Source organism: Pavona decussata, unplaced genomic scaffold, assembly GCF_977016875.1.
Source record: "Pavona decussata unplaced genomic scaffold, jaPavDecu1.1 SCAFFOLD_214, whole genome shotgun sequence".
NCBI lineage: Eukaryota > Metazoa > Cnidaria > Anthozoa > Scleractinia > Agariciidae > Pavona > Pavona decussata.
The window spans coordinates 156,857-184,074 of record NW_028145619.1 but is presented as its reverse complement, the minus strand read 5'-3'; the positions used below and the strand labels follow the sequence as shown (position 1 = coordinate 184,074).

Below are 27,218 nucleotides of genomic sequence, written 5' to 3'. Positions count from 1 at the left end.
GATAACTAGGGAATGAAGGCCGGTGCCGAGACAACTGGGGGAAAACCAGAAACTGACCGAAAAGAACTGTTTTTCTGTCAGAGAAAAAAATCTGAATGTTCAAAAAAGAGAAAAACCAAAATCCGCAAGAATATCAAAACCGAAAAGACGCAAAAACCCGATCAAAGAAAGTTCTCCTATTGCAAGGAAAACTTCGCTTGTGTGCAAATATAAATGGAAGAAAAAGACACGTTCGCAAATCCTACACAGAGAAATCTTTGGACATCTTAAAATATCGATGTGTCTGTTCGAACAATACCACGATTTCCAATCTATAATGCCTAACAAGAGCTCGTACAGTACTTTTCCCGTTAATCAGATTATCCTATAAATGTTCATGAATGTGAACGTGTTGTTTTGCCGGATGGTGTGTCATACTAATAAATGGACTTCCACTGCAAACTCAGACTGATTTGGCTGAAAAACGAGAAGAAACATTCCATAGCGTTTTCGCTGTTTGACTGACAATAAGATATAAATTAATTCAAATTAACAACAAAAAAAAAAAAAAAAAAAAAAAAAAAAATAGCCAAAGCTAGCATTTCTTAGAAGGTGACAATTAACCAATAAATTTAACAGTATCAACATCCTATTTATTTAAAAAAAAAGCCCCATCCGCCATCCGCCATCCGCCGTCCGCCGTCCGCCGTCCGCCGTCCGCCGTCCGCCGTCAGCCAGCCGCCATCCGCCGTCTGCATCCGCCCGTCCGTATCCGCGTTTTACAGAGTCCCGGCTGAGGGTTGGCGAGTTTTAAAGGGAACAAACGTGCCACTTATTCAGGTGGCTTCCCGCTTAAAAGTTTCTAAAATATCCAACTTTGAAATCCATTTTTTCCCTCTTTTATGTTTTCTCTTTCATTCACGCGGGAAACGCGACACACTGATTATTTTCCCAGCATACCTTCAGGGCGGTGACAACACGCGCTAAAGGAGTGGTTACCAAGCCCTAATCAAGTCATCATCGTTTGTAGTGAGCGGAAATTTGGAGGATTTTTCATCGAAAAGTTTACTGCCTGTTCGTCTCTCCCGTCGATTTTTGCGAACCCATGCGTTTTTCTACGATGAAAGATGTCACTGAGACCTCGCATTGTAAATTTTGACGAAACATGGGCTAAGATCTTGGAGACTTTGCAGTCAGTGGTGACATTGAAGAAGATTGTTCGAGCTGTGTGGAATGACCGCTTCTCGTATCCTTGCAATTGATTTTCAAATCTGTGACAGGTTATGCTTTTGACGAGTTGCATGTTAATTTAAGATTGAAGTTTTTTGATGACGAATATTAACTAGGTGTGGTAATGAAATTTTTTTTCGTAATATTCTTCACTTTCACTGGTAAGTTATATTGCAAAAGTCCTGTCATTTCAATCTGAAATTTTCCTAGCTTGCAACTTTTATACGTACCGGAATGGCTTTTGAGAATAGCCGAAAAAACCAGTTTAAAGCCTTTGTTTGGTTAGTCCGTTCACGGAAGTTTCAAAACTCATCGTGTATAATATATAACTATTGTATCATATCTCTGTTTTATGCGATGTATTTATTTATTACCGGCGATTCTTTTGTCGTGATTGTTCATGTTAATGAATTGCCAACCTCTGTATGAATATTAAATTTCAATGGCTTAGATTATTAAATTTCCATACATCTTTCCTGTGGAAGACTTAGAAAATCTTAGCTTTTAGCTTAGGGAGGCAGGCCAGACTGTCACTGAAATGGCTCAACAGTGACCTGTGAAACTTTCTTTTCTGTGAAGGTAAAATTAAAACTTCACAGTCTTTATATGTACAAAGTGAAAGAAAAAGTTTGGTCTGATAGGATTATACTGACAGCTTCACTGTGCTGTGGCTCGTCAGTTAACCACATGGCTTAAAGAAAGAGGAAGGTAATTATTTTAGTGACTGGGCAGCTTATGGCTTGTCAGTCGATTATTGGACGAGGAAGGTACATGTATGTAGTGGCTTGTCAGTTGACTTACTGACTAAAGAACAAGGGAGGTTTATATTTTAGTGGTTTAGTGGCTCTCCATTGACTTACAATCTGCCAAGCCAGCCAGGGGATTTACTTGAAAAAGTGGTCCTGTATTCTACAGTTTAGATGTTAAACTATATAATTATATATATAACATATTAAAGGGTATTTACAAGGTCAAAATTGAGTATAACCTTTTTGCAATTATTATTATAAAACTTGTAGCTAGAGCTATGTGCTTTTCAGAAATGGAAAGGGCATGTTTCAGTAAAAATTAAGATTACAAATTTTCATACCATTGCTATACAATGGTGAGATTTGGGGCAATTTTAATACCAGTAGTTGAAAAATCAGGAGATTTTGTGTGGAGGCACAATTCTTTGTCCTCCAAATAAATTTTCCGTAGTTAATCCCTTCAAAAAGGGATGGGTGCTATGTAGAGGATAAAGAGACTTCCAAAATTTTGGAAATAAAGAATGCTGATCAAAGCAATAAGTTGTTCACATAATTTTCATTAGCAATCAGAAAATTTTCAAATGATCTGCTGAAGTGTCATCATTCATTTGAAACCCTTGTCAAGTGCAACATTACAGCCCAGTTTTTGCTGTGAATAAAATAAAAATTAATGATATCACTAATCTACTGTTATAGTGTACATAGCTGGTTTGAGAGCATCTTTCTTAACAGTTATCAGTGATGTTTATGCCTTGTGTGTAGCCTTTCCGGAGCCGTTAGGAGAAAAACTTTATACTGAAGTGAAGAATTTCTTGGAGAAACATGTTCAGAGTCTTTATGAGGTGTGTAACATTTTTAATTTTGTGCAGTTCCAGAAAATATCAATACTACCCCCACCCCCCCCACAGAAGGCTTTTTGTTTTGCACCCCCCCCCCCTGGCTTCATGCTTTACTTCTAAAATTTGGCTTCTTAGACCCCCTTCCCCATGGAAATTTCCATTGACCTTCCATGGGGTGGGTATGGATTTTTTTCTGTAACTGCAAAGTTAAAAATATTGCTGGAACAAACGTCTGCTTTCAGTTCAAATCTCTTCTAATTGTTGTGATCATTGACATATTTACAGCAGTTTGGAGAGGACTGTATTTGACTTCCATGATGACGAACACCTTTCATAATTTTAGTCTAAATTAATTGCCCTGTTACAAACAGAGACGTTGATTAGGCTTCTTAAAGTATGAATAACATAATTGTAGTGTGATGTGTAGATGACCTTGTTAACCAGTAGTTTTTAAATTCACCTGGTGTACATACAGTCAACTTTCGCCTTATGGACACCCCAATAATACAGACAGCAGCTAAATCCTTGGCAAAAATAGGGTACAGACAGTTGACTGAAATAAATTCCTGCTATTACGGACTCTCTCTATTAAGGATGCTAACTCATGGTCGCAAGGGTGTCTACAATAAAGGGAGTTGACTGTAGTTACTAAGCATCAGTCCAAACAGCAGTGAGAAGTATATCGAGGAAATAGGCCAGAATCATTATAAAATAGGGTTAAATGTAATTTAACTTAGTTAACGACTTGGAGCAAGTTTGCTCCTTGGTGGCGTGGCGTAGCGTGGCGTTAGCGTTTATGGGCGTTAAGTTTGGGCACTGGTGGCACATTAGCATTTGGGCGTTTGTTGTTACATTACTGTTTGGGCCTGGTTCAGATCTGCGGGCAGTTGCGTGGCCAGCGGCATTCTCTTGCGGTTTAGGTGTGCTCCTTTGCACGAGCTCGGAAATTTACTCTACTCAGCGTTTTTCGTGGCGTGGTTAGTTTATCGCGTTTTTTTGGGGCTTTTCTTTCCATCCCCTTCCCTCCCAGTAGTGTTAGGTTGTTATTGTTTGTGATTGATGTTAGTGTTGGGGGCTGGTTAGGGTTAGGATTAGGGTCTTATGCTGGGTTGCGGGCGGGGCTCGTGGCTGGGTTGTGGGTAGGGCAGGCTTATGGGGTGTTCTACCTACCTGGGTTTGGGTTGGCGGTACCAGCCCCTGGCTCCCTCCATTTGCGACATAGGCTTTAATAATTTAAATATAATAGTGTAGCTTGATAAAACTCTAAAGATTAATCATATATCCATCATATGGGGAGCACTGGTATGGTGCAGTGGTGAAAGCAGTCGCCTCCCACTAATGTGGCCAGGGGTTCAAAACCTGGTGTTGACTTTATATGTGAGTTGAGTTTGTTGTTGGTTCTTGTCCCTGCTCGGAGGGTTTTTCTCCTGGTACTCCGGTTTTCCTCCCTCCACAAAAACCAATATTTCCAAATTCCAATTTGACCTGGAAACAGTGGATGAAAGAGCCACTCTATGGAAGCCAAGGAAATTCCCATTTATATATAGTGTATTTAAATCCCTTGGTATATTTCATAATAATTTTAATTCATACATTCCACATGACTTGAACTTATTATTTCCACCATTTACTTTCTTGCAGGCCATCAGTGGCCCTAATGCAGACACACTGCGACTCTACCACAGTCACTGGTTGCAGTTCAGTAAAGGTTCCTTTTATATGAACCTGTTATTTGGGTGAGCAATATATATACATGTATGTTAAACACCATAATATAAGTGCTCAGAAACTTAATAATGAAATCTCTCCTGGTACCAGGGGTGTTTCCTGTGGTCTACTGTTGATAGGGTTTTGCCAGCTAGAAACATTACATTAATACTAGAGACAGTATATTAATACCCACTCACCTTTGTCGTCGTCTTTGTCTTTGCACCCTTGGCGATTGTGCATTCCAGTCAGCGGCACCTTATCTTTGGAATGCATTAGCTTCAACAATTCACAACATAAAGACATTGGACACTTTCAAGACTGCTGTTTATTAAAACTCATTATTTAACTTAGCCTTTAAATAGATTTTTATTAGTGTCTTGTCTTTTAACTATAGTTTATTGACTACAGTAGGTAATCGCTGCCTTTGATTGTATGGGCTTGTAATTTTTAATACTTTCTTGTGTTCTTAGTTGCTTTTAACATAATTCTGGCTATGTATATCCATATAGAGGTTTGTGCTGTATTTATTATTAATAATAAAATAGTTATTGTTGTTGTTGTTGTCTTGTACAGCTACCTGAACACTCATTTGAAGAAGCAGAAGCAGGACTATGGAGAGATCTCTCCTTACAGTACATCATTCTGTCCTGACACTATGGAGGAAGTCATGGACATTGGAGCAGTAAGTTTCTATTATTATTCCACAAGCATGCATTGGATGTGAGATGATAGATACTGTACCTGTAGCCAACGAGGTGCATACTGCGGAGTTGGCTATCTATCATCTCATATCCAACAAGCGTGAGTGGAGTATTATTGTTTTATTAAAAATGCTCAAGAAAAATTGCTAGATTTTGCTGATTTCGCTTTGCAAGAACAATAATTATTAAAGACAATATTATTTAATTGTCGCTATTTCTTGGGCATGGTATAATGACTCATATACCGTGGCTGCTAAGTCAATCAAATCCCTGGAATTGCAACATACAATGATCCAGTTGTTTGTAAAGAGAGACACCCTGTGAATGTTGTCAGCATTGGAAAAGAACTACAGAACAACTGAACGAGACACATTTCTTCTGTCTACAACCCCTGCCTGTTTCAATCTAACAAGTCACACCAGCTAATTACAACCAGCATGCAGCTATTTTAATCAATGTCATTGGGTTTTAAAGCCATGAGCATACGCGACAAGATCCAAAGGTTGCACAAGTGGCGTTAAATCTTTGACGTTCAGCTGTGATTGTGTTTGTCAGAGAAAGAGGATCAGTCTGTGAAAATATCATAAATATTTGGCTCTCTGATTTATGTACATGTACTCTAGGGGTGAGCCGTAGCTGAGGTTGGTTCATTATCCATATCATCTAGTGGTCTTGTTGTATAGCTTTTGGGACAATGTTAATTTATGCATGTTATAACTTCAGTAACCCCATATAAGAATAATTTATTATTCTTCTTGGGTGGGTCCCTAAGATATGCTGCAGGTACGCTGTAGCAGAAGGAGAATTTTTTGGGTTAGGAATATTATTGCATTCAATGTAGAAAGAATGCACTCCTAATACAGATTGGAGTTGAGATTGTATGGGACAGTTGACTGATCAATGAATGGATCTTGGGACGCGTATCTGGCATCCCCACAGATTTTGCAGGGGTGGATGTCATGATCATCACCAACTTGGCAAAGAGCCTGGTATTGAGATCACTGAATGCACTCCCTGACCTTTGATTATGACTAGTTTTAAAGTTAACTTGTGTACATTCAAATATTTATTTTAACAGCTTGCTCTGGATATCTGGAAAAGAAAGATGATAGAACCTTTGAAAGAAACACTGGTGGAGCATGTGCTTATTGAAGTGAAAAAGTAATGTTTTTCTTGAGTCATTTGAGCCATTTGAATTCTTAATTGTCATTGCCATGTAGTTCACAGAAGTGTATTAGAGCTTCATGTATGTTACTTAAACCTAAAATAACCTCTTTTTTTTGGTTGAAGCATGCCACGAGGCATGATATTGTACCTGTACATCTCAGTTCTACTGTTAGAATGATTGGGACATGATGTGTGAACAAGCAAAGACATGTCAGGTTCTCCAAAGTTTCTTAAGTTTAAAATACTATTCATTTGTTTTTAAAGTTTACCATTCAGTTTGTCACAAAGCCAGAGTTCTTTCTGAGGTTTTTGGCCTGTTATCCCTCTCTTACTTATATCTAAAGCACTGCCTTCTGCCAGCGTACTATGAGTTCTCATACATGTACAGGTTTTTGTTATTCAGTAGTTAACTCAGTGAACTCTTGTTACTCAGTAGTAAACATTTTAACCCATTGTTATTTTGTGCTATCACAAAGGAGCACTTAACCCAGAAAAGACTTGTCCATAAGTCATGTAAACACTCTCTTGGTAAATTTGCACTTTATAACATAGAGCAACATTATATTTGTAAAATCCTCAGGGATCGCGATGGAGAGGACACACACCAGAATGTTATACATGATACCGTTCTTTCCTTTGGTAAGATCTCTTCCTGCATTGTGCTTAAATATAATTATATTCTTTTGTGCTTTTATAATCTGTAGCTTATTTAGTCCTCTTCTTGATTCAGAATGTAGCTGTAAGCATCTGTGAATATTCAATACTGAGAATCTTGATAAATGTATTTTTTCAGGCAATGTCACAGGCATTCTTGGAAAAGGAAAATCCGAGTTCTCCTATCAGGAGTCGAACTTAAGACATTCTGATTACTAGTTTGGATGCTCTATCACTGAGCTACAGGAAACACTAAGGCCCAGCTCCCATGAGTCTCCTGTAGCTCAGTGGTAGAATGTCTCCCAACAGTCACTGGCGTGGAAATTTTGGAATTAATTAAGAGCAAATTATCATGCGAGAAGCCAATTTAGTTTGGAAGATGTGCCATAGTTCAAATGACTGTAAGAAAGCCATATCTGGAATAACTGTTAATTAAACTAAGAGATTTCAATTAATTATTTTGTAAATTCTTTTCAGTGGATGTACAACAGTATCAGGCTAAAGGAGCACTTCAGGTAAGTTGACAGCTGTTGTTGCTATGTTGCATGAAACTAAATAATCTGGGCTGTACAGTGATCGCTAATACCATTTAAATTTGTACCTTCCATTTATAGTCCAGCAGTTTTCATTTGAGTTTTCAAAGTAACGTTGGTTTAGCTTTCCTACGCTGACTTGAGCTCCAAGATTATTATCTTTTACAGTCACTTTTTTGACCTTTTCCAAAAATGAAGATCACCACATAAGAAATTTTGATCCCCATTTTTTTGTGGCTGCTGCCTTCTGGGAAGGTCAGTAGCTACTATGCTATCGTGTTGTGCGTAAGTTTCAGCCATACATGTATGTACAGTTTTTTGAAGCTATGGCATCTCTCAATACAAGAGTTGCATCTCTCAATGTGAGAGTTGTGTCTTGTGACTTGCAACATACTTTTGAGGAGTACTATACACCACCTACAGTCTGTACTTGTACTAAAACTTTGATTTCATTTGTTGCTATACATGGAAGTTGTAAACAATATTCTAAACATTAATTTTGTTAGCTCTATGAAGAAGTGCTTGAGAAGCCCCTTTTGAAAGAAACCAAGTCATATTACAGACGGGAGGCAGCAGAACTCCACGCAGATAACACATGCCATGCTTTTATCACAAAGGTATATTATCTTACAGTATTTGATGCTAAAGAGAGTAAAAATATAAAGCAATACTACACACCAGGGCCCAGTTGTTCGAAAGCAGATTAACGCTAATCTACAATCATGATTAAAAGTTAACCGAGGTTTTCATCTCGCTCATTAAATTTTTTTTATAAAGGCTGCTTTTAAGGTAATGGTGATGATTATGAAACTCTAAGTCAAAGCTACTCAAGGGAAGAAACCTTTGTGAAGCATCTTTATTAATTTGTAACGGAACTCAAATCCTGCAAAGTTCACATTAACCCAGGATTAGCTTGATCAGGCTTTGAACAACTGGGTCCAGAACATTCTAGATAACAGGTGATTTAAAACTGTGAGGTAAACCTGAAGCAAGATAAGTGCACACGCATTAGTAAAGCAGTTTTTTTTACGTTCAAATAACCACCAAACCATTTTTTTAGCAGTACAAATAATTACTAACTGTACAAATATCACAACATTAATTGTATTCATTTTGCGCTTTATTTGAGTAGTGCAAAGTGCGGTTGGATAACAATTATCCAATAATTATCCTTGATGTGACACATACACTGTATGCACACATACTGTACAATGTTTAATTATTAAACATAATTTGTACAGTATGTGTGCAGATGCATCACATCAAGGTTTCAGCCAGACATCAAAACTGGATGTGTTTCCCATTCTCTTCTATTGCTTGCTGTGAGTTGTAGTTCAGTAATGTCAAGTCATGGCCATGGTTAGCATGACATTTTAAATGTTATAATCAGCTGAGAAAGCAAGTCCATAATATTAATTATAAACTTGGCATATTGAGAATTTTTTGGAGAAAATGTAAGCTTGAGAAAATACAGAAGTGTGATTTTGCCATTTTCACAAACAAATGTTTGGCATGCACTGCAGGCATGCAATGCATTTCTTTGTTAAAAAAATTACAAATTTCAAACTTCTGTATTTTCCAGAGTTTTGCCAGTGCCAATCTCGACTAAACTCTACTTCTTTGTCCTACTAGTCATGACAGATCTTTCTACGAACTAGATTATTCATTTAATTGAACATTTAAAAATGTCATTTATTTCCTTACATAACATTACAGACAAAGGTACTAACCTAATACTTACAGTTGTGATACAATACATACATTGCTGTGCTACAAACACTCAGTTGCTAATACTTGTTAACAGACTAATACTGCAGGTACATAGAATGCTATGCTGTCTGCAAACCATGATACATTTTTTCCTTGTACATACTCACTTATTTGTGTGTTCCCAGGTTGACATGCGTATTCAAGATGAGGACTTGAGGACCAGGAAGTTCTTTCATCCCGTGTCTTACAGTCGAGTTATCAGAGAGTGTGAAGCTTGCATGGTGGAGGAATACATCCCTTACTTACAGGTTGAATGCCGACTGATGGTCAAGGAAGAAAACAAACCAGGTAGAGCATGTGAGGGTTAGCTGCATTGGTGGCGAGTGGAAATGAAAGTTTGGTTTTATCAACAGAGTTGATAGGTAATTTGGCCACCGTAAACAGAATCAAGTTCTGACGTTTTGAGTCAGCTAGATGTTGGCCCTCATTTGCTTTGACGAAGTCTAACGCTCAAAATGTCAGCGATCAAATCTCTTTACAGGGTTGAATTACCTTGTCAACTTGGTTGATAAAAGCAAATGTTCAGGTACAGTGTAACTCCAGACACATTCACAAGGAAGTGAGGGGTCGGTTTGAGTAAATGACTGCATCATGGTTTTGTTTTTCTTCTAAGCAATTAAATTTTTTTTCAGGACCTCTTAGTAGAATAATTTTATGCAGGCCAGCAGACAATTACCGATTGCAAAAAGGCTGAAAACGATGATGCTGTACCTTTAGTGTAATAACTTTACAACTGATATGGCAAAGTAACAGAATATTATTGTCATGTCCTCAGATCTTGCACGACTATACAAACTGCTGAAGCATATTCCACGAGGCCTTCAAGCCATGGTTACTGAACTAGAAGAACACATCACCAAAACAGGTAGAGTGACAGGTCATTGTAGAGTAGCTTTCAACTTCCTTTTGAAGTAGTCCTGGTGGAAGTTATATGTGCTATTCACAAGCCAAATGGTCTGAGGTGTTAAGTATGGCCTGTGGCCACAGGCTGAGGGTCGTACACAAGACAGAGGGTGCAGTTCTTCCCAATGCAGACCCATCTTCATGTAGGCCAGTGAATAACATTTTAAGGATGGTGCCTACTAATATAGATGTATTTTTTCGCGGTTTATTACTATGCAGGAAAAGCAGATCTTAGCAAGGGCTATTATTGGGGGTAACCACACATTTTTTAGAGATAATTAAGCAATAATAATCCAAAAAGGCAGTAAAATACAAAGCAATGTATGGCGTCTTTTCCCAAATTGAAGCTTTACTGTTTATCACTGAAAATGCATGGTTACCCCCAATTTTCTTTTTGGATACCAAAGCACTGTTCTGGTTTCTCTGCATAGTTTTAAACCACACAAAAATAACCCTGTATTAGTAGGCACCACCCATAGGAAACCCGAGTATCTCAAGATGCATAGAGCATATGCGCAGTAACAAAAGTAGGCACTGTCCTTAATACTGCAAGAAAACAAGGCCCAGGTCTTGCAACAAATTTGTTGCTCAGCTTTGGTTCACAGGCAAAATGTAAAATTCCACCCACTCCTGGAACTAATCAGATACTATGATTTACAGAAAAAAATATTGCTGGCAGAATCAAATCTTTAGTCTAATAATTCTTGTAGTCAGGTACATGTACATGTAAAAACACTGAGATGGATATTCTACATCAGGGTGAGGGTGGACATTTTGGTGACAGGGCTCCAGGGACTGGTTACTCCAACGTTTTTTCCTACGTACTCATCCTGTTTCCCTGTATCACAAGTACCTCACTTCTTTTCCTCTCTCTCTCCCCCCCCCCCCCCCCCTCTCCCCCAACCTGCCTTTTTTCTCTGTTCCTTCACCATTCCTCTTGCATATTGTGGCATTATTTTGTGGAGATCAACGGAGCAAGCAGTTAATGTTGTGATCTCAACTTTGATAATATGTTCAAATACTAGCTCAATATAATGTACCTCCAAATATTCCAGTGAGTATAATTTTAGCCAATTTCTATTTGTTAGGTCTCCAGTCAATAAAAGCTATCAAAGTTGAAAATGTAAGTAGCCATTACATGGAGCAGACATTAGGAGTTACATTCTGAATTGAGTGTGATTGTAACTTAAGCAAAATAAGTAGCAATGTCAGTTAATGGCACAGCAGACAGAATGAGATGGACTTGTAGTTGTAGTTTCCATGGAAACAATCTTCTCCAGTGTCAAGCATAATGATGTCAAATGTTATTTTTTTAGTGATAGTATATGATGAAATGCAGTTTTAGCCTTTTGGAAGACAGTATAACTTGAGTATTGTTGTTTTCCAATTGGAATAATTTAATCTGCAGTTGTCAACTACAAACAACTCTTCCCTTTTTTAACCCACCTGTCTGGTTTACATCACTGAATATTACTCTAGTTAAAGCTTCTTGCAAAAAGGACATATCTCACCTTTTTTGGGCCAAGAAATCTTAAAAGTTTGTGAAGACTGCCCACTGTTCTACAGATAAACTGTATTTGTATTGAATGATAATTTCTCCCCCAAAAGCTACATCTTTAAGAATGATGAAGAGATGTTGATCAAACTTTTCTAGAGTGTACATGTATAATGTGCTGTATTTATTAACACCTTTGACAACTGAGGGGTCTTGAAACTGTTGCAAAAAAGCACCAGTGACCTTTTCTGCAATGAAAATCTTTGAAAGTTAGCACAAGGATTTAAAAAAAAAAGCATTACTGATAAGAGTTTAGCACACAATCTCCACAGTGTGTGCGAGACATGGGCTAGTTTGGTGCATTTTCCCAATATCACTATTATGACATTACTTCTGTCTGCAGGGTCCGCAGCAGTATGTGGATGAGTTACTGAATATCCACGGGAGATTCTCAGATCTTATCAAAGAAACCTTTAGAGATGATCCAGCTTTTGTATCAGCATTGGACAAGGTGAATTTATCCGTTCATTCACTTGACGAAAAACGTGATAATAACAATACAGGTGTACTTGTATTCTTATGGGATACTGCGATTTCAAAAACTCAATGCACCTTGCAATATTCATTACACTTACTCTACAGTCTTGTCTACAAGGAACATAGCTAATTTGAAGATAAAATATATGAAAATTAAATTCGAAAAGCAAAACTGAGTTCTTGCAATGACCGCCAACGTTGTTCTTGCTCACATGCTTGATTCTCCTGGGATTGTTTGAATGAAAACTTCAAGTTAACCAAAATGTTGTATTTCTTATCTATGTTAATATTTTATCATTTCTTTTTCTCTCAGGCCTGTGCAACTATAGTGAATTATAGACATGACCCCAGGCGCTCGTCTAAATCTCCAGAATTGGTAAGGATACATTTGTACATGTACATGCAAGAGCCATGGGAAAATTGCTTCTGCTCTCTCTTACTGTTTGAGGTTTCGAGAAATTACATGTAGTTGTTTCCTCAAAATCTGTCATTGAGATCCTCGAAATATTCTTCAAGCGTCTCGCAACTTGAGCCTCAAATCTCAATTCTCAATTCTCGTTAACTTTGAGGACTGAGTTTCAAGTCGAGACTGTCAGCTTACTTTTCCATGGTACTGTAATAATTATTACTGCTTAACAGTTGATCCATGTGGATTAGCCCACATAGTGGTCTTGAAAAGACTCTAGTATTGATTATTGGTTAGAAAATCATAGTCAAAGTCGTTATCAGGCATACAGTAAAGGAGTCCCAAAAGGTCTTGGGCTGAGGCCCCCATGCACTATTGGGTGGGACAGAGTGCCCCCCCCCCCTTCCCTGTGACAAAGCAAAAAACAGACCAAAAAAATGTTCTTTGCAACCAATTCCTTAATGTGCAGGGTTTAAGGACTAGTCCAATTGGGACCAGTGAGTGCTCTGAAACCACGGGCCCATTCCTCAAAAATCCCGGTAACTTACCTGCCCCAATAAGTGTCTTTGGTGATAAATGTTTCTTAACAGAAGTCAATTTTTGTTAGCTTTGAATACTAAATTTTTAAATCTTATAATTCTATGAAAATATTGGCCAAGTACCATGTCTGTAATCACTGTGTAAAAAACATTTAAAAATATACTCATTGGGCCTGGTAAGTTACTGGGACTTTCAAGAAACGGGCTGCAGCCCCTTTATCTTTGGTGACCTTAAGCTAATTTGCATAAGACCCTCACCTGGCAATTGGGTGGTGGAGTACTCTGTCATTTACAGTAAAACCTGAAAGTTAAGTGCTGTTTTTTTTCTCTTGTCAGCTTGCTAAATACTGTGACTCCATACTGAAGAAGAGTACAAAGAATCTTAGTGATGCAGAGTTAGACGAAAAACTTAGTGATATTGTAAGTTGAATGTTGATGCTGTGGACCTGTTGTCCTCTTTTCAGTTTATGATTCTTTTATGTCATTGTGTGTTATTGAAATGAGAAGTAGGTTTTTGTGCTTTCTTTCTTTCAGATAATTATTTTTAAATATATTGATGACAAGGACATTTTTCAAAAGGTATATAATTTTCATTTTTAAATTGCTTTCATCCTTCTGCTCACTGATACTAATAACAGTCTAGATTTACATTAATTTTTTTTGTATGGTGGCAAGAGTGGGTCGCATATATATACAAAAACATGGTGACTGTAATAAACTTGATGGATGTATTTTTCTGTAAGTGACAGAGGAATACTTTGGAAAAGAAAATCCAAGTTCTCCAAAAGGGAGTTGAACCTTTAATGTTCAGACTACTAGTTTGATACTATACCACTGAGCTATTTACATGTACTGTATAGAGGACTTAAGGGAGCTAGGTCACTAAACTAGGTTTAAGTGAGAAGCATTCTGCATACTGCTAAGATTTGATCCTCAATAAGTGGCAAATACATAAATTATATGCATAGAAAGAATAAATGTGTTGTTATGTTTTAGCCTTAATTAAATAAAATATAGCAACAAAGACCATGGGGCAGCTACAATGATTTTCCCCCCAAGCTGGGGGAAGTCAATAGTTTGGTGATTTATCAAGTCGAGGTAATTTGATATTCTGATTTAAATCATTGCATGAAAAGTCAGCAAACTATGGTTTTGGCTAACTTCAGTACAATATAATTTTTGAATTTTGATTTAAATATTGCTTTTTGCGGCTACACCCCATAAAGGCATGGTTAGTTGAAATTTGTTTGTGATCAGCCAAAAGTCAAGAATTTTATGTTGTTTATTGTTATTCTGATGGGTGACCGACCCTGTTTTTATTTTAATGATGATTATTCATAATGCTCATTCACTCGTGCACATATGCTTCATTTGTTTGTGTTGTAGTTCTATTCTAAGATGTTAGCAAAGAGACTTATTCACACGCTGTCAGTTTCAATGGATGCCGAGGAAGGAATGATCAGTCGTTTAAAGGTAAGGTGTGGTGTTGTCGTGGTATTGGAGGAGCAAGCTTAGCACCTGTATCTTCTAAAAATTGTAATGAAACTTGTGCACATGGCTAACTGACACCTGTGTGATCAACTCACTCAGGACCTTGATAGACTAGACTAACTGTTATTGTCAACTATTTTATTGTCGATCATAAAAAAATTGTTGATAAAAAACACTAATGCAGTGTGCGAACCAGGTTATTGATAGCAAAATGCAAAAACAATAATTGGTTATCTATAACAAATCAGTTTTTCGTTTCTGCTTCAGTTGTCGATAACAAAGGCGGCTGTTTTGTTGTTCATAACTTTGAATAACTTGTTTAACCTAGCCTGTGAGACCAGCTAGCTATCTACAGTGTTCATTGTCAGTGGTTTGACATATGCAGGGGCACTAGTTGTCAAACTCTCACAGACAAAAACAAATTTATCAATCATTTTGCCCTTTAGTGTGTGGAAAAGCTCTGTCGAGCACTAATAGTTATCAGTGGAGGCTTTTTTGTTTTTCATTTGATTGTGCTGTGAATGCGGCTTTAACGTCCACAATAATGGGGAAGTTTTCTGGTTTTATCACAAAATGAAGTACAAAACGGCGGATAAACAGTCGAGGCCATGAACCTCAGTGTAATAATAATATTACATTTACATTGCCTCGAGAGAAGAAGACCCTTATTTCTTTGATACCTTCCTTGCTGTTCTGAGAAGCAAACTTGACATAGAAAAACACAATTCAAAATTACAAATCAATCGTTAATGCCATAGAACTAAGACCTACCTTTTTGCCTATTAAACGTAAGCTGCACTTTGGGTATAGTAAATTGTAATCAAACATCTTTTTTTTGTCTATTAGATTTTTTTAAGCTAAGTCTCGTATTGTATTTTCGTAGCTTGTATGTATGTTTGTAGCTATCTCTCTGTAACTCTTCACTGAAATTAAAATAAAAAAAGGCCCCCCCCCCCAAAAAAAAAAAAAAAAAACAGTTGAGGCCACATTTCCTGAAGGAATTGAAACTTTGGTGAACTGAGTGAAAAAAGAAAAAATGATCTAAAAAGTTGGTTTGTACTCAGAGCCCTTCCATTAAGAAGGCATATAACAGGGTACTTGAAATCTCCTCTGCCCCCCCCCCCCCCCTTCCCCCTCGCCCCCTCCCCCTACCTCTTTGTTAAATGATTTGTGTGTTTATTTCTTTTTGGAAACATTAACATGTATGGGGCATTAGTTTTTAAGAGGTTTTTAGCCCAGCTTAATTCACTATGTGATTATTTGTTTATCTTGTTTTGTTGCAGCATGCCTGTGGTTATGAGTACACAAACAAGCTCCATCGCATGTTCACCGACATCAGCATCAGCTCTGATCTAAACTCGAGTTTTAATGATTTTCTTGCCAAAGCAAATGTATCTGTTGGAGTTGGCTTTAGTCTCTTTGTTTTACAGGTAATGCAATCTAAAACCTGAATATCAAAGAACAAATTCTCCTATCTTGTCCCCATACCTTTCTTATAAAAGTACTGGGGAGACGTTTTTAAAATATCAAGAAAACTCACCTTGGGTGATCATATCCTTAAATTCTCTTGACCTCAGGAGTTGAATAAGCATTGATATTACCAGGAAAAATTTGGTGCTGATCACTGTTAGGGCTTAATTGATGATGATGATGACGATGATGATGATGATGTAATATAGTCAGAGAAAAAAAGGTTATTGGTGTCGTGCAAACCCTTATTTGTTAGCTATTCTTGTGTTGTGCCTGCTGTTTAATGCCTTTCTAATCCTTTGTGTTATATCATTTATTGATTGTGTCATCTGCAACCTCAAGAAACTGCAGTTATGGAAAAGCGTAAGTCCTTATTGCATGTCATTAATGTTAAAATTGTTTTTGTTTTCTGTTTAGTCTGGTGCGTGGCCCCTCGGTCAGACGTCAATATCTCCATTATCTATACCCCAGGAGCTAGTCAAATCCGTTCAAATGGTAAGTAAGCACAGTAAAAGACATGTTAAAAAAGACAACTATTTTTGGTTTCCTTGTATGTACTTATTCTGAACATGTTACACTTCACATTCGTTCTTTGTTTGCGTTTAAAAATTTTTTGTGACGTGATCATTGACCCCTCATGTGGCCTTATCAAGATACAGAACAACTGATCAAAACATGCACTGTAACACCAAACCAGACATGTACTTCTATTATCCTGTTGTTGATCCAATTACAACCGTCCAGACTTCAAATGAGCGACAACAATGTTGCTACACCTGCATTTTGGACTCCCATTTAACAGTATACAGCGGTAGTCACGTCCTGCTCACCCAAATGTGAATGTCGCCCCTTCCCCGTACAATTTTGCGAACTTTTTACCAAAAAACTGTCTTCCTTGTAGAACAAAATTTCTTAACTTAACTTAACTTTACTTTTTAATTTTTAATTTATATAGGGCCATTTGTATGCTTTAGCGCTTTACAAATATTAGTGTAAAACAATACAGTCAGTAATAAAATGAACAAGATTTAAAGAACAAGATTTAAAAAACTATCTGAAGTTCAAAAATATTCACAATATCTACAAAGACAATGAGCAGCTGTCTAAAAAATGTTCAGCGGTATGTTTTAAGCTCTCTTTTGAAGCTCTCGGTAGAGTTTGACTTACGCAAGGCAAGTGGCAGATTGTTTCATAACCTTGGGGTACATACACATTCTCGTCCCCAGAGCCCCAACGTTTTTTTTTTTTTAATTGTTGAACGAGTGGCTCTGGGTCTATCCAAAAATATCTTTTTTTTCATTGGCTGTCGAAAACCTGATGCGCTATAAGGTGAAAAATGCTACGCTTCTGCGCATTTGTCTTTACTTCCTAATACTGAGCAGTACTGAGCAATAATAATACTGAGCAAGCGCAATGGTAATTAATTTTATCACACTGAAACTGAACGTGCGCTACCTTTCACGACATCCGGTAACGGCTGTTACCAGGGCCTACGATCCAACTGCTGACCAGAAGATCGTAGGCTCTGGGAACGAGGATGGTACATACACTAAATATCCTATCACCTCAGGTCTTTGTGAAAGACCTCGGCTGATCTAAGAGTTCATGGTAACAGAACACATATATCCCGAGTGAGAACGATAGTGAAGCGTTTTAACCAAATAGCTAGGAGATGATCTCCTCATCTCATCTCTCACCATTAGGCGACTTACAAACGTGGGGGATGTTGATGTTCGGAAACTACTTTGGAAGAGAAGATTATTTGTCCAAACAACAGGGCGGTTTACGACATGTACTAACTATTTCTGTCAATCATTGTAGCTACACAACGTTGCCAATGCTTGATGCCGGAAAAGTATAATAAGTGGACTCAACACTTGTCTTGTTAACACCCATGTCCGAAGTTTAAACATGGTATAGGCATTGTTGAATAACAAGAGTTGTTTGCAGTAAGACCTTCTGTCCTCAAAACAAACAGCTATCAGTAATCACCCTCTTTCCAGGTTCTATATTCCTAGGCAGGACTGTAACTTATCCTTTATTACAAATATATTTTTTTCAGTTTGAACAATTTTACAATGGAAGATTTAATGGCCGGAAGCTAACGTGGCTTCAGCACCTGTCCACGGGTAAGTTATACATTAAAAACCCTGAAAGATTGAGTCCCATTTTCTATGTTTATATAGAAGGGCTTCAGTTATTCCTTTATCCTGGGTGCCACAAGTTCTTGTTTGGCGAGTGAGAGAACCGCGGTGAAGCAACGATGAACACCCTCCCCTCCGCCCCGCCTTGGATAACATTTTAACTTTGTACAAGGACAACTAGATGGTGATGTTTAAAAGAAGTATACAAATGTCAATTCTCTGGTCTTGTAATACGGACTTGGCCTTGCGTAGTGAAATTTTGTACTTAGATACTTAGATTAATAATACCTGCCTTCATAGCTTGCACTAGTATCGCAGTAGTGTTACATCAGGGCTTACATGTGTTTTCCAATGTAATTTTTGTTGTGCTTATTTATTCCCCCGTAATGCTGCTATCGACGATAAACCAAAGTTAGATGTTACTGTGAATGCTCATTCTTGACCTTGGAATCTTAAGCAATAATTTATTGTATAGAAAACTCTTCTCTCAAGGTCTACTGATGTTGAAGCATGGAAACTTTCGACTGTTTCTCACAGTCTTCATCAGCGAATACTGTCTTCAGTGTTGTCATATAACTTACGTGTCTCGATATAACTTGTTGTCACGTGACTAAATACACATAAGTCACGTGACAACACTGAAGACATTATTTGCTGATGAAGACTGTGAGTCTAAACAGTCGAGAGCTTCAATGATTCAACATTAGTACACCTTAAGAGAAAAGTTATTCATACAAAAGTTAGATATTGCTTAATTGGATTCTTGTTACTTTGCAGGTGAGGTTAAAGTCAACTATCTTAAGCGTCCATATATTATCACTGTGACAACGTTCCAGATGGCAGTCATGCTACTGTTTAATGACAAGACAAGCTTACAATTTAGGTAGGTCGATATTCTTTTGCAGTCTGAATTTTACTTTACAAATCATCGCCACTTTTTGAACTTGAATGGGCCCTACAAAGTTTACAACGAACGGTCTCATGGTACAAAATCCACCTTGCTGCAAAGCAAGTTGCACACTCCAGCAAGGTGGATTTTGTACCACGAGACCGTTAGCTGCAAAGGGCCCAGTCAATCGTGGTCTCAAGAAATTGTTCCGAAATATACATACATACAGTAGCCTATTTCGTCTTGTCTACAAAATAATGTTCATTTGATTTCTGTCTGGGCTGGGTGCGTGCTTACCGATGTGTATCTACTGGGGTCTTGGTAAATTTGCTGATAAAAGCCCCTCAATAGTTGAATCATCTGTTAATCTGTTGTGAGAAGTGACAAAGTGTCCGAGGGAATTGACTGTATTTTGTTGTTCTTCCTTTGTCTCAGCGATATTGTTGAACAGACTCAACTGGTAGAAAAAGAATTAATTAGAACATTGCAGTCCCTGGTGGATGTGCGACTTATAACCATGACCGAGGTGAGGTGTCAGTATTTCTCTTCTCGCTATAAACCACAGTCCGCGCAAAAGTCCCTGGCGCGCATGCGCTTGGTGGTCTCAAAAGAGGGAAATTGCGTGACAAGTTGCAGAAGGTGTCACATAAACGTTCTTTTTCGCGAGTTGGCGTAAGACTGTGGAATGAGATACCGCGTCGTATATTAAGAGATTTACCTAACAAATAATTCAAAGGAGAAATTCGCCGGCTTCTCCTCAATATTTTAGTAAATGAAAATGACTATATTGAAACGCTTATCATAGTACAGAAAATAGGTCTCGCCAATTAGTTGCAACTCGTTAATTTTACTCGTGATTTCTCTACCTCCCCTAAATTCTATTTGCTCTGTCTTTGATTGTAATAACTGTAATAATGTTAATTTTATCCTTAAACAGTTGTAAGTCTGGCCCGCCTAGATTAGCTCTCGCTACCTGCGGGCCAGTCTCTCCTTTTTGCTAAATTTTTGAATTTTGAATAAACTTGGTATCAGGCCTTCCTAAGGGGAGGGAAGGGTTCTCGCACCCCCCTCAAAAGCCTGATACACAGCAACGCTGGACACCGACGCTACAGTGGTCAAAGAAAGTGCAACACTGGAATTATAAATAATTTGTCTTTTTGAAAGGAATTACGTCCGACTAACGACATTTTCCCGTTACGACACACTGGCCGTCCAGGTCCGACCAAACCGTTCATTCCGCAAACGAACATTTTGAAGTTCATTAATGCTGTGCAAGCATTTTACCCAGCATTTTCCCATCTATTTCATTTAAAAGTAAACAAAAATGGAAACGTTATAAGCGTGAAATGATCGTATGACAGCCTGGTCCCCAGTCATTCTTGGGGCGCGGTCAAATTTGACGTCACCCGCGTCCAGAAGGCCTCGCGCTGTCGCGCTCGGCTCCAAGCCCCCATAGCCAACCTCGGTTGCTTCGAGAAGCGGGTTGAGGCCCGGGAAAGAGGCTGAACTCACGAGACAATCTCTTCAATAATGTCAACATGACTATTAACGCAATAATTTCAGTCTTTGCAAAATAAATTCACATGTGCTCGAGGTAAATCTTGATCCAGCTTGTGTGTCATTGATGTTGGCTATTGTAAGTCATGTTACACTGTGCATTTTTTCATGAAGCTTTCACGCGCACTTCAGTGCACAGTGTGACGCCGCGTTTAGTAAGTTACGCAGCTTGCTTGATTTTATTCTTCAACTTGCACTCTTTGTCTCTCACTTTCTTCCAGGATTCTGATCCCACAAAATGTGCATATTCATTAAACATGGATTTTTCTAGTAAACGGACCAAGCTAAAAATAACCACAGCAGTACAAAGAGAGTCTCCTCAGGTATGACTGGTGGTAAAGTTGCTAAGAATGAGTTTTGCGCCGGCTGGAAAACGAAACAGTTTAACTAATATACCAAACACGAGGAAGAGTCGTCCAATTTTCGAATAGCGAGAAGCGAGGAGTGGTTTGGAAAAGGAGGGGTTTTTTTTAAAACCAACTTTGAGGTGTTTGGAAATAGGACGAAACACTCTTACAGTGCAACGAACTCAACCGGGGCCACCCAACATTGATCAGCCAATCACACGGTGGCCCCGGTTGAGTCGCACTGTAAAAGCACAAAAACAAAATTACAAACCCTCGATATGTTTATCAGTAAAAACTACTATAAAACACAATAGTGACTATTATAAGTACTACGATTATTAAAATGGTGAAATGTTTTTAAATGCTTCATTTCTAATCGTCTTTATAAACAAAAGTTAACTCATCCTTGTACGGCTCAATAGCTTTCATTTCAATTGTCGAACTTTTGGATTCGGACAGACTGAAAACCTAGAACTGCCTTGTACCGTCACCAGCACCGGGAAATTGTTCTCACTCCATTGCCGTCTAAATCAACGTTTGATTGTAGCATGATTCGCTGAAGAGAGAAGTATTTGTTGCTTTCCTCATTCTTCTTGTTCTGTTGTCCTTTTTGCGGCCCAGGATACGGAACAAACTCTCTCTTCTGTGGATGAAGACAGGAAAATGTATCTTCAGGTAGGACTCGATTTTTTTGTTTTCACTCTTCACATTACCCATTTATCACTTGGATGAAAAGAGACAATGGCGACTTACATTTCTTGTCAAAAGAAACAACACTACAGGAGACCAGCCCCGAACCACCCATCTTTGATCGAAAATCTTAAGGCCGGTTTACACGCTAAGATTAGTCGGCTCTACGATATCAGACCGCGAATCGGACGTGTATTTTGACAGCCGATTTACGACTGATTCCGGCGGGAAATGAAAATCGGTTTAATTCCGAAATCTGTAGTAGTCAACAGATTTTTTTTTCAATTGGAGCCGACATTCTTAAGGAAATCGCCACGTCAATCAAAATTCAAAATAAAGTCGGACGTTTAAGGGAAGTGGGTAAAACTACTATACTCGAACACGTCCACCAAACCACAGCTATTATTTGCCTTGATTACCATATAAACTAGATAGTTACGTTTATGACGGTCGATAGGAACGGACACAATTGTCATTTCTTGTGCTAATTATTGTTAGTTAATCTCTAGTCTTAATTTTTATAATTTGTAATTATCACACGGCATGTCTGAAAACCAGCTTGCTGAGCCATTTACCGTGTTTAAATAAAGTTGATTGATTGATTGATTGAATAGATGGTGGTCTCTGCCTGCACCCCCTCCTCCCCCCCGCCCTCTCCTCAACCTCAAAAGATGGTGTCTTTATTGCATAGCCACCCCTCTATCCTCACTTTTCTTGTTTATCTAGCAATGCTAACTCTTGCTAGCTGCATATTTCTGCGTCAACTCAAATTTTAAAGCCAATAAAATTTTGTCGGTAATGTTCATGAGATAGGTGGTGTCTGCGATAACCCCCCTACCCCAGATTAGGTGGGTTCTCTTCTCACAAACTTGTTATGACCAGTTCCTTAGGTACACGTACAATTTGCACCCCGATACTGTCGGGTCGAAAAATCGGTCTTAACACGCCAAACGCTTGGCCATCAAGCCATCACGATAAAATTGATGATGGCGAGCACATAAGTAGCGTCAAGTTCATTGGAAAGTTGTCTTAAATGTCGAAATGTTTAAGGGGTTATTTGGCGTAAGTAAAAACGCTGTTGTCGAATTTTTAGTGTCATTACGCTATTTCATCGTGGGTTTTCTTTGAATGTATGAACACGGACTCTTTGTTGTTCTTGTTATCTTGTTTTTTGAAGCTTCTGTTTCATTTCTCTAATGTTAAGGCCGCCATAGTGAGAATAATGAAATCCAGGAAAGTTCTCAAGCACAATTCTCTGATGCAGGAGGTAGGTTCGCTAAGTTTTGTTTGTGTTTTCTGTCAAGAAAGGAAAGTGTGTAATTATATGATGGTAACAAACCAACCGCGCCACTAAACATTCCGTAGTGTTTCAGGTAGGTTCTGTATTTCTACTGGAAAAAATAATGAACAATGTCGCGATCATCATCATCACCACCACCACCATCATCATCATCATCGTCGTCATCATCATCATCATCATCATCATCATCATCAGCACCGACGCAGCACCACAGTTTCTTTAGAAACTTACCCGGCCTTATCCTTCTTGAGTCTCCCTAACACGACACCTATGTTTTCCTTTTCCACGATGGCAACTTTAACATCAGTAAATGCTGTCTTCTTCTTCTTTATTAGGTAATAAGCCAGTCGAGCGCTCGCTTCACCCCGAGTATAGCCATGATTAAGGTAAGAAATTATTTTTTTCTCAGTTCGCGAGTGGTCGAAATTATGTAAAGGTGTCAGCTTCCTTTTAAGTCATAAAAGATAAAAGATAAAAAGTGTATTTTACGTGGCACTCCACTTAGCTAAAAGCTACTCTACAGGAAGCCCACAAACAAACAGATAAAATTACAAAAACAAAAAGAAAGATAAAAATTAGCTAACAATCTAAAATCTAAAAATTTAAAAATCTTAAGTATCCAGGAAATCCAATCATTGATGTATCAATACATGTGTGAGTACAAATTAAAATTTACAATTTCAAAAGCTAACCACGATAATAACAATTTTAAAATGCTGCATGACAAATACTTCTTAAAAATTCCCTTGTATTTATTCCCCCCCTATATGAAAATAGAGGAAATGATCACGAAATGTCTTGCTTTCTGTAACAAATTCTCCCAACGTGTGGCATGAGAAATCTATGGAGAACAGTTAGGAGAATTTGCATGTTGTTATCAGTGCCGGAAGGGTTACTTATTCCAATTTCTGTTGGTTCTTCTTTAAATGTTGGTTTTCGAGGTAATTGGACTAAGAGTCAGAGGACTTATCAGTTCGAATTCCCATTCCCTTTTATTTTGAGCATAAGTTTGTTTCAGGGTAGCGGACTGCAGTGTTTGTTTTGGTATTTTCAGTTAGACAAAAATCTTGTTTTTCACAACACCTCGTTTCCAAGATCTCTCTGCTTTCCACCGCTGAGAGCGGGAAGAGAAACCCTGGGAACGAGGTTGTGATTTTCGCTGCAAGCGTTAAGCACAGCTTTGAGCATTTCGGCGAAAGCACGATTTCAAAAGGTTAATTTCATACAAGAGGATTGTTCCTCATATAGGATTTCACTGTAAAGACTACTAGAATTCGTGCACTTCTCGATTCGTCTAGGACAATTTAATTTATTAAGTTAAACTTAGCTTAGCTCATGTCACTTTGTTCTTTCTTGTTTATTTCAGAAATGTATCGAGGCGCTTATAGACAAACAGTATTTAGAAAGACGCGAGGGGACTAAGGACGAATACACTTATGTGGCATGACGGGATAGAAAGCTTAACAAGGCAATGAAAATCGTGTGGAGTGCGTCTGGAGTTAAGTTGAAGGCAATCTTTCCCCTCCATCTCCTCCCTCGTAACACACAACAAAGATAGAGGCGCTGCAGCTAAAGAATCCATCTTCTTTGTTCGACTTCGATCTTCTCTGCAGTGGATCTTGCTGGGACAGCGCGCGAAGCTGTTTGTTCATTTTATGAAGAAGACAATCATCTTCGTTTCTTTTTTGTTTCAAAGCTGGTCCAGACCTTACATTTGCCAAGCATTTTTGATTGTTGAACGTATCTTGGAGAAATAATTTGTTTTCCGGACTGTTACGATTGTAGTTTATAACATAACCCGCGAAAAACAATGAAACGGTCATTGCCAAAAAGTTTAAGACAAGCAGAAGTAAACAATGGCATTAATTTTTAAGGAACCCAGGCATTTCATTTCTTTTTCTTTTATATGTTACCCTAATGCCTTTTCTCTCGCGCGGATTTTAACTTCATCATGCGCACGCTGTTGTCATGAAACGCACGAAAATTCATTAAATCCACGGAAAGGAGCTGCAAAAGTGTCGCTTGCTAGCTATAACACAAATTTAGGGCAGTAAGGGAGACTTTCCTTATAGTTATTTTATGTGTTTTGGGCGAAAAAAGAATATTTTTGTACAGGGCGTTTGGTAATTTTTCTTAGTTTTTGTACAGGTATCACCGAATATCGCAGCATACTTAACCGCGAAAATGTAACCAGCTAATTTCAAGCGATTTTTGCGGATTTCAGTCCCGCGAGACTTAAAGGCATTATGGGCAATCACCAGCTTAGTTCCAAGCTACTCGTCCCAGGCGTCGCGCGGATACCGATGGCCAGTTCCAGACTCCGCGCGGACAACGGGGTGCGAGAGAACGCTCGGAGACTAGGCTGTAAAAATCACTTATCTACGGTGAAAATCTGAAAAGTGTAACACTGGTTTACTTTAAAATGTCAATTGCGAGCTGAAGGCGACCACCGCAGGCCAAAAGTATCGGGAAATTTCGTTTTGGCTTGCAGGTGATTGATCTCGCGTCAGATTGGATTTCCTCGGCAAAATAATAACATTCCAGTAAGTCTAGTTTTAACGCGAAACTGATTCGCACTGTAAAGGAGAAAAACATCTCTTAAATGATATTTATTCAGGTTACTAGTTAAATTTTTATTCCAATATTTTTTGATAGTTTCATTTGCTTAGGCACTAGTTTGTTTGTTTTTCCTTTTTGCCTCAATGCATTTCCTCTTTACACAGTCAATTTTAAATTAATTTGGAACTTTCTCCTGTTTTTCGGTTGAATAAACAGCATATGAACTTACCATCTAGTGTCTCATGTCATGAACACTTCATTGTAGAACGCTGCTAAATGATGCACTACAGGTAACCTGCTTTGCTGGAGTTTGGTGGCCCGCGGCGGAGCCACGAAAACGTGCGGCCAAACCTAGGCTCGATTTCCGCCGCTCCCTCTGGTCCCGAGAGGTGGGGGGGAGGGGGGGGGGGGGGGGAACGCGGGCTCATTTTCCGAACAGCGGCTGGTAATCGAGCCTAGGCCAAACCGCGAGAAGAATAAAGAACCCCCGGGGCCACTAAACGCCAACGAAACCGCCAGCTACGCAGGCTACACTAGAGGTGAAGGGAAAAAAAAGCGAATGAGACAAATATGGGCTATTGGCTTTTCGTGTTTGAGGCGAACAGGCAGCCCCCCAATAGGGTGAGTGCAGTGACTCCTGGACATGACATCTAATCCCACTGCGCCAGGCGAAAAAGTGCACTGCCAAAGGGGCTATCTCTAAAACGGGAAACGGAAAACGGAGGAATGGAGAATGGGGAACAGCGAATCTCTAAAATGGGGAATCTCTTTTTAGAGATTCGCTGTTCCCCGTTCCTCCCGTTTTAGAGATAGCCATGCCAAAGGCGTGGGTCCACCGCAAACTGAGTGGCACCAGGTCGCCAACTTCGCCTGGGTGTCGAACCCCGCCTCCCTCAAACATCAAAGCAACACTACAGACATATAAGACATCACGAGGGTTTCGCCATCATCAGAGGAAAGATCGTCATGAGGCAGAACCCCACACACAAACAGAACAACAAAAACGATACGAGTGTCAAGAAAATCGAAGAGCCTTCCAGAAGAGAGCTCTTTGAAATTCCAACACACATAAATCGCTGAGAGACACAAATGAAGGCGTCGGCCATCTGCTGGAAGTCGTCGACTGACCAGTCAGAAGACTCCAAAAACTCGAACGCGTCCCCAGGCATTTTGACGACACAGGACGGCAACGACGGCGGAGATGGGTACGCAGGCGAAGCCATGACCAGACGGAGGAGAAGCAGAAACAAGACTGGGCTCAGAGCACATCTCAGGCTCCGACACCTGTATAGCAGATGCGACAGAATCCTGAGACCCTGGCAGCCCACGCGTCATTCCCTTCCTTGAGGGCGTGGCCAAGTCAATGCGGAGATACGCTCAGACACACTCGACACAACATTTGGGAGCACACATGTCCACCCACGGCTGTTGCGGTAGCTATGTTTGTATAGCAAACTCGTTTCAAGTCTCTTCCTTTTTCTTAACCGCCAGGAGCGGTTTAGGAGCAGTTAAAGCCAGTGGTTGGAGGCAAAAAGATAACAAAAAACTGTCTGATAGAG

General features: G+C 38.9%; 1 protein-coding gene across 1 annotated transcript; it reads left to right on the top strand.

Annotated features, from left to right (window-relative positions):
• The first annotated feature begins 978 nt into the window (after positions 1-978).
• On the top strand, positions 979-25,892 carry LOC146460078 (cullin-2-like). The gene is made up of 26 exons (XM_085088376.1): positions 979-1,225; positions 2,698-2,800; positions 4,439-4,533; positions 5,081-5,189; positions 6,287-6,369; positions 6,956-7,014; positions 7,507-7,544; positions 8,069-8,179; positions 9,458-9,620; positions 10,108-10,197; positions 11,324-11,358; positions 12,134-12,241; positions 12,581-12,643; positions 13,549-13,632; positions 13,747-13,791; positions 14,599-14,685; positions 15,987-16,133; positions 16,591-16,668; positions 18,236-18,302; positions 19,095-19,200; positions 19,642-19,732; positions 20,985-21,086; positions 21,732-21,785; positions 23,005-23,067; positions 23,436-23,486; positions 24,467-25,892. Exons 1-26 carry the CDS (start codon positions 1,107-1,109, stop codon positions 24,545-24,547), a joined length of 2,232 nt encoding a protein of 743 aa, XP_084944502.1. The 5' UTR covers positions 979-1,106; the 3' UTR covers positions 24,548-25,892.
• The last annotated feature ends 1,326 nt before the right edge of the window (positions 25,893-27,218 follow it).

Bases quoted from the DNA above. Each gene is read 5' to 3' on its own strand.
- LOC146460078 (XM_085088376.1), top strand. From the start codon at position 1,107: ATGTCACTGAGACCTCGCATTGTAAATTTTGACGAAACATGGGCTAAG. The intron at 12,644-13,548 runs GTAAGGATACAT...TTCTCTTGTCAG, and splicing joins CGTCTAAATCTCCAGAATTG to CTTGCTAAATACTGTGACTC. The intron at 21,786-23,004 runs GTAGGACTCGAT...TCTAATGTTAAG, and splicing joins ACAGGAAAATGTATCTTCAG to GCCGCCATAGTGAGAATAAT.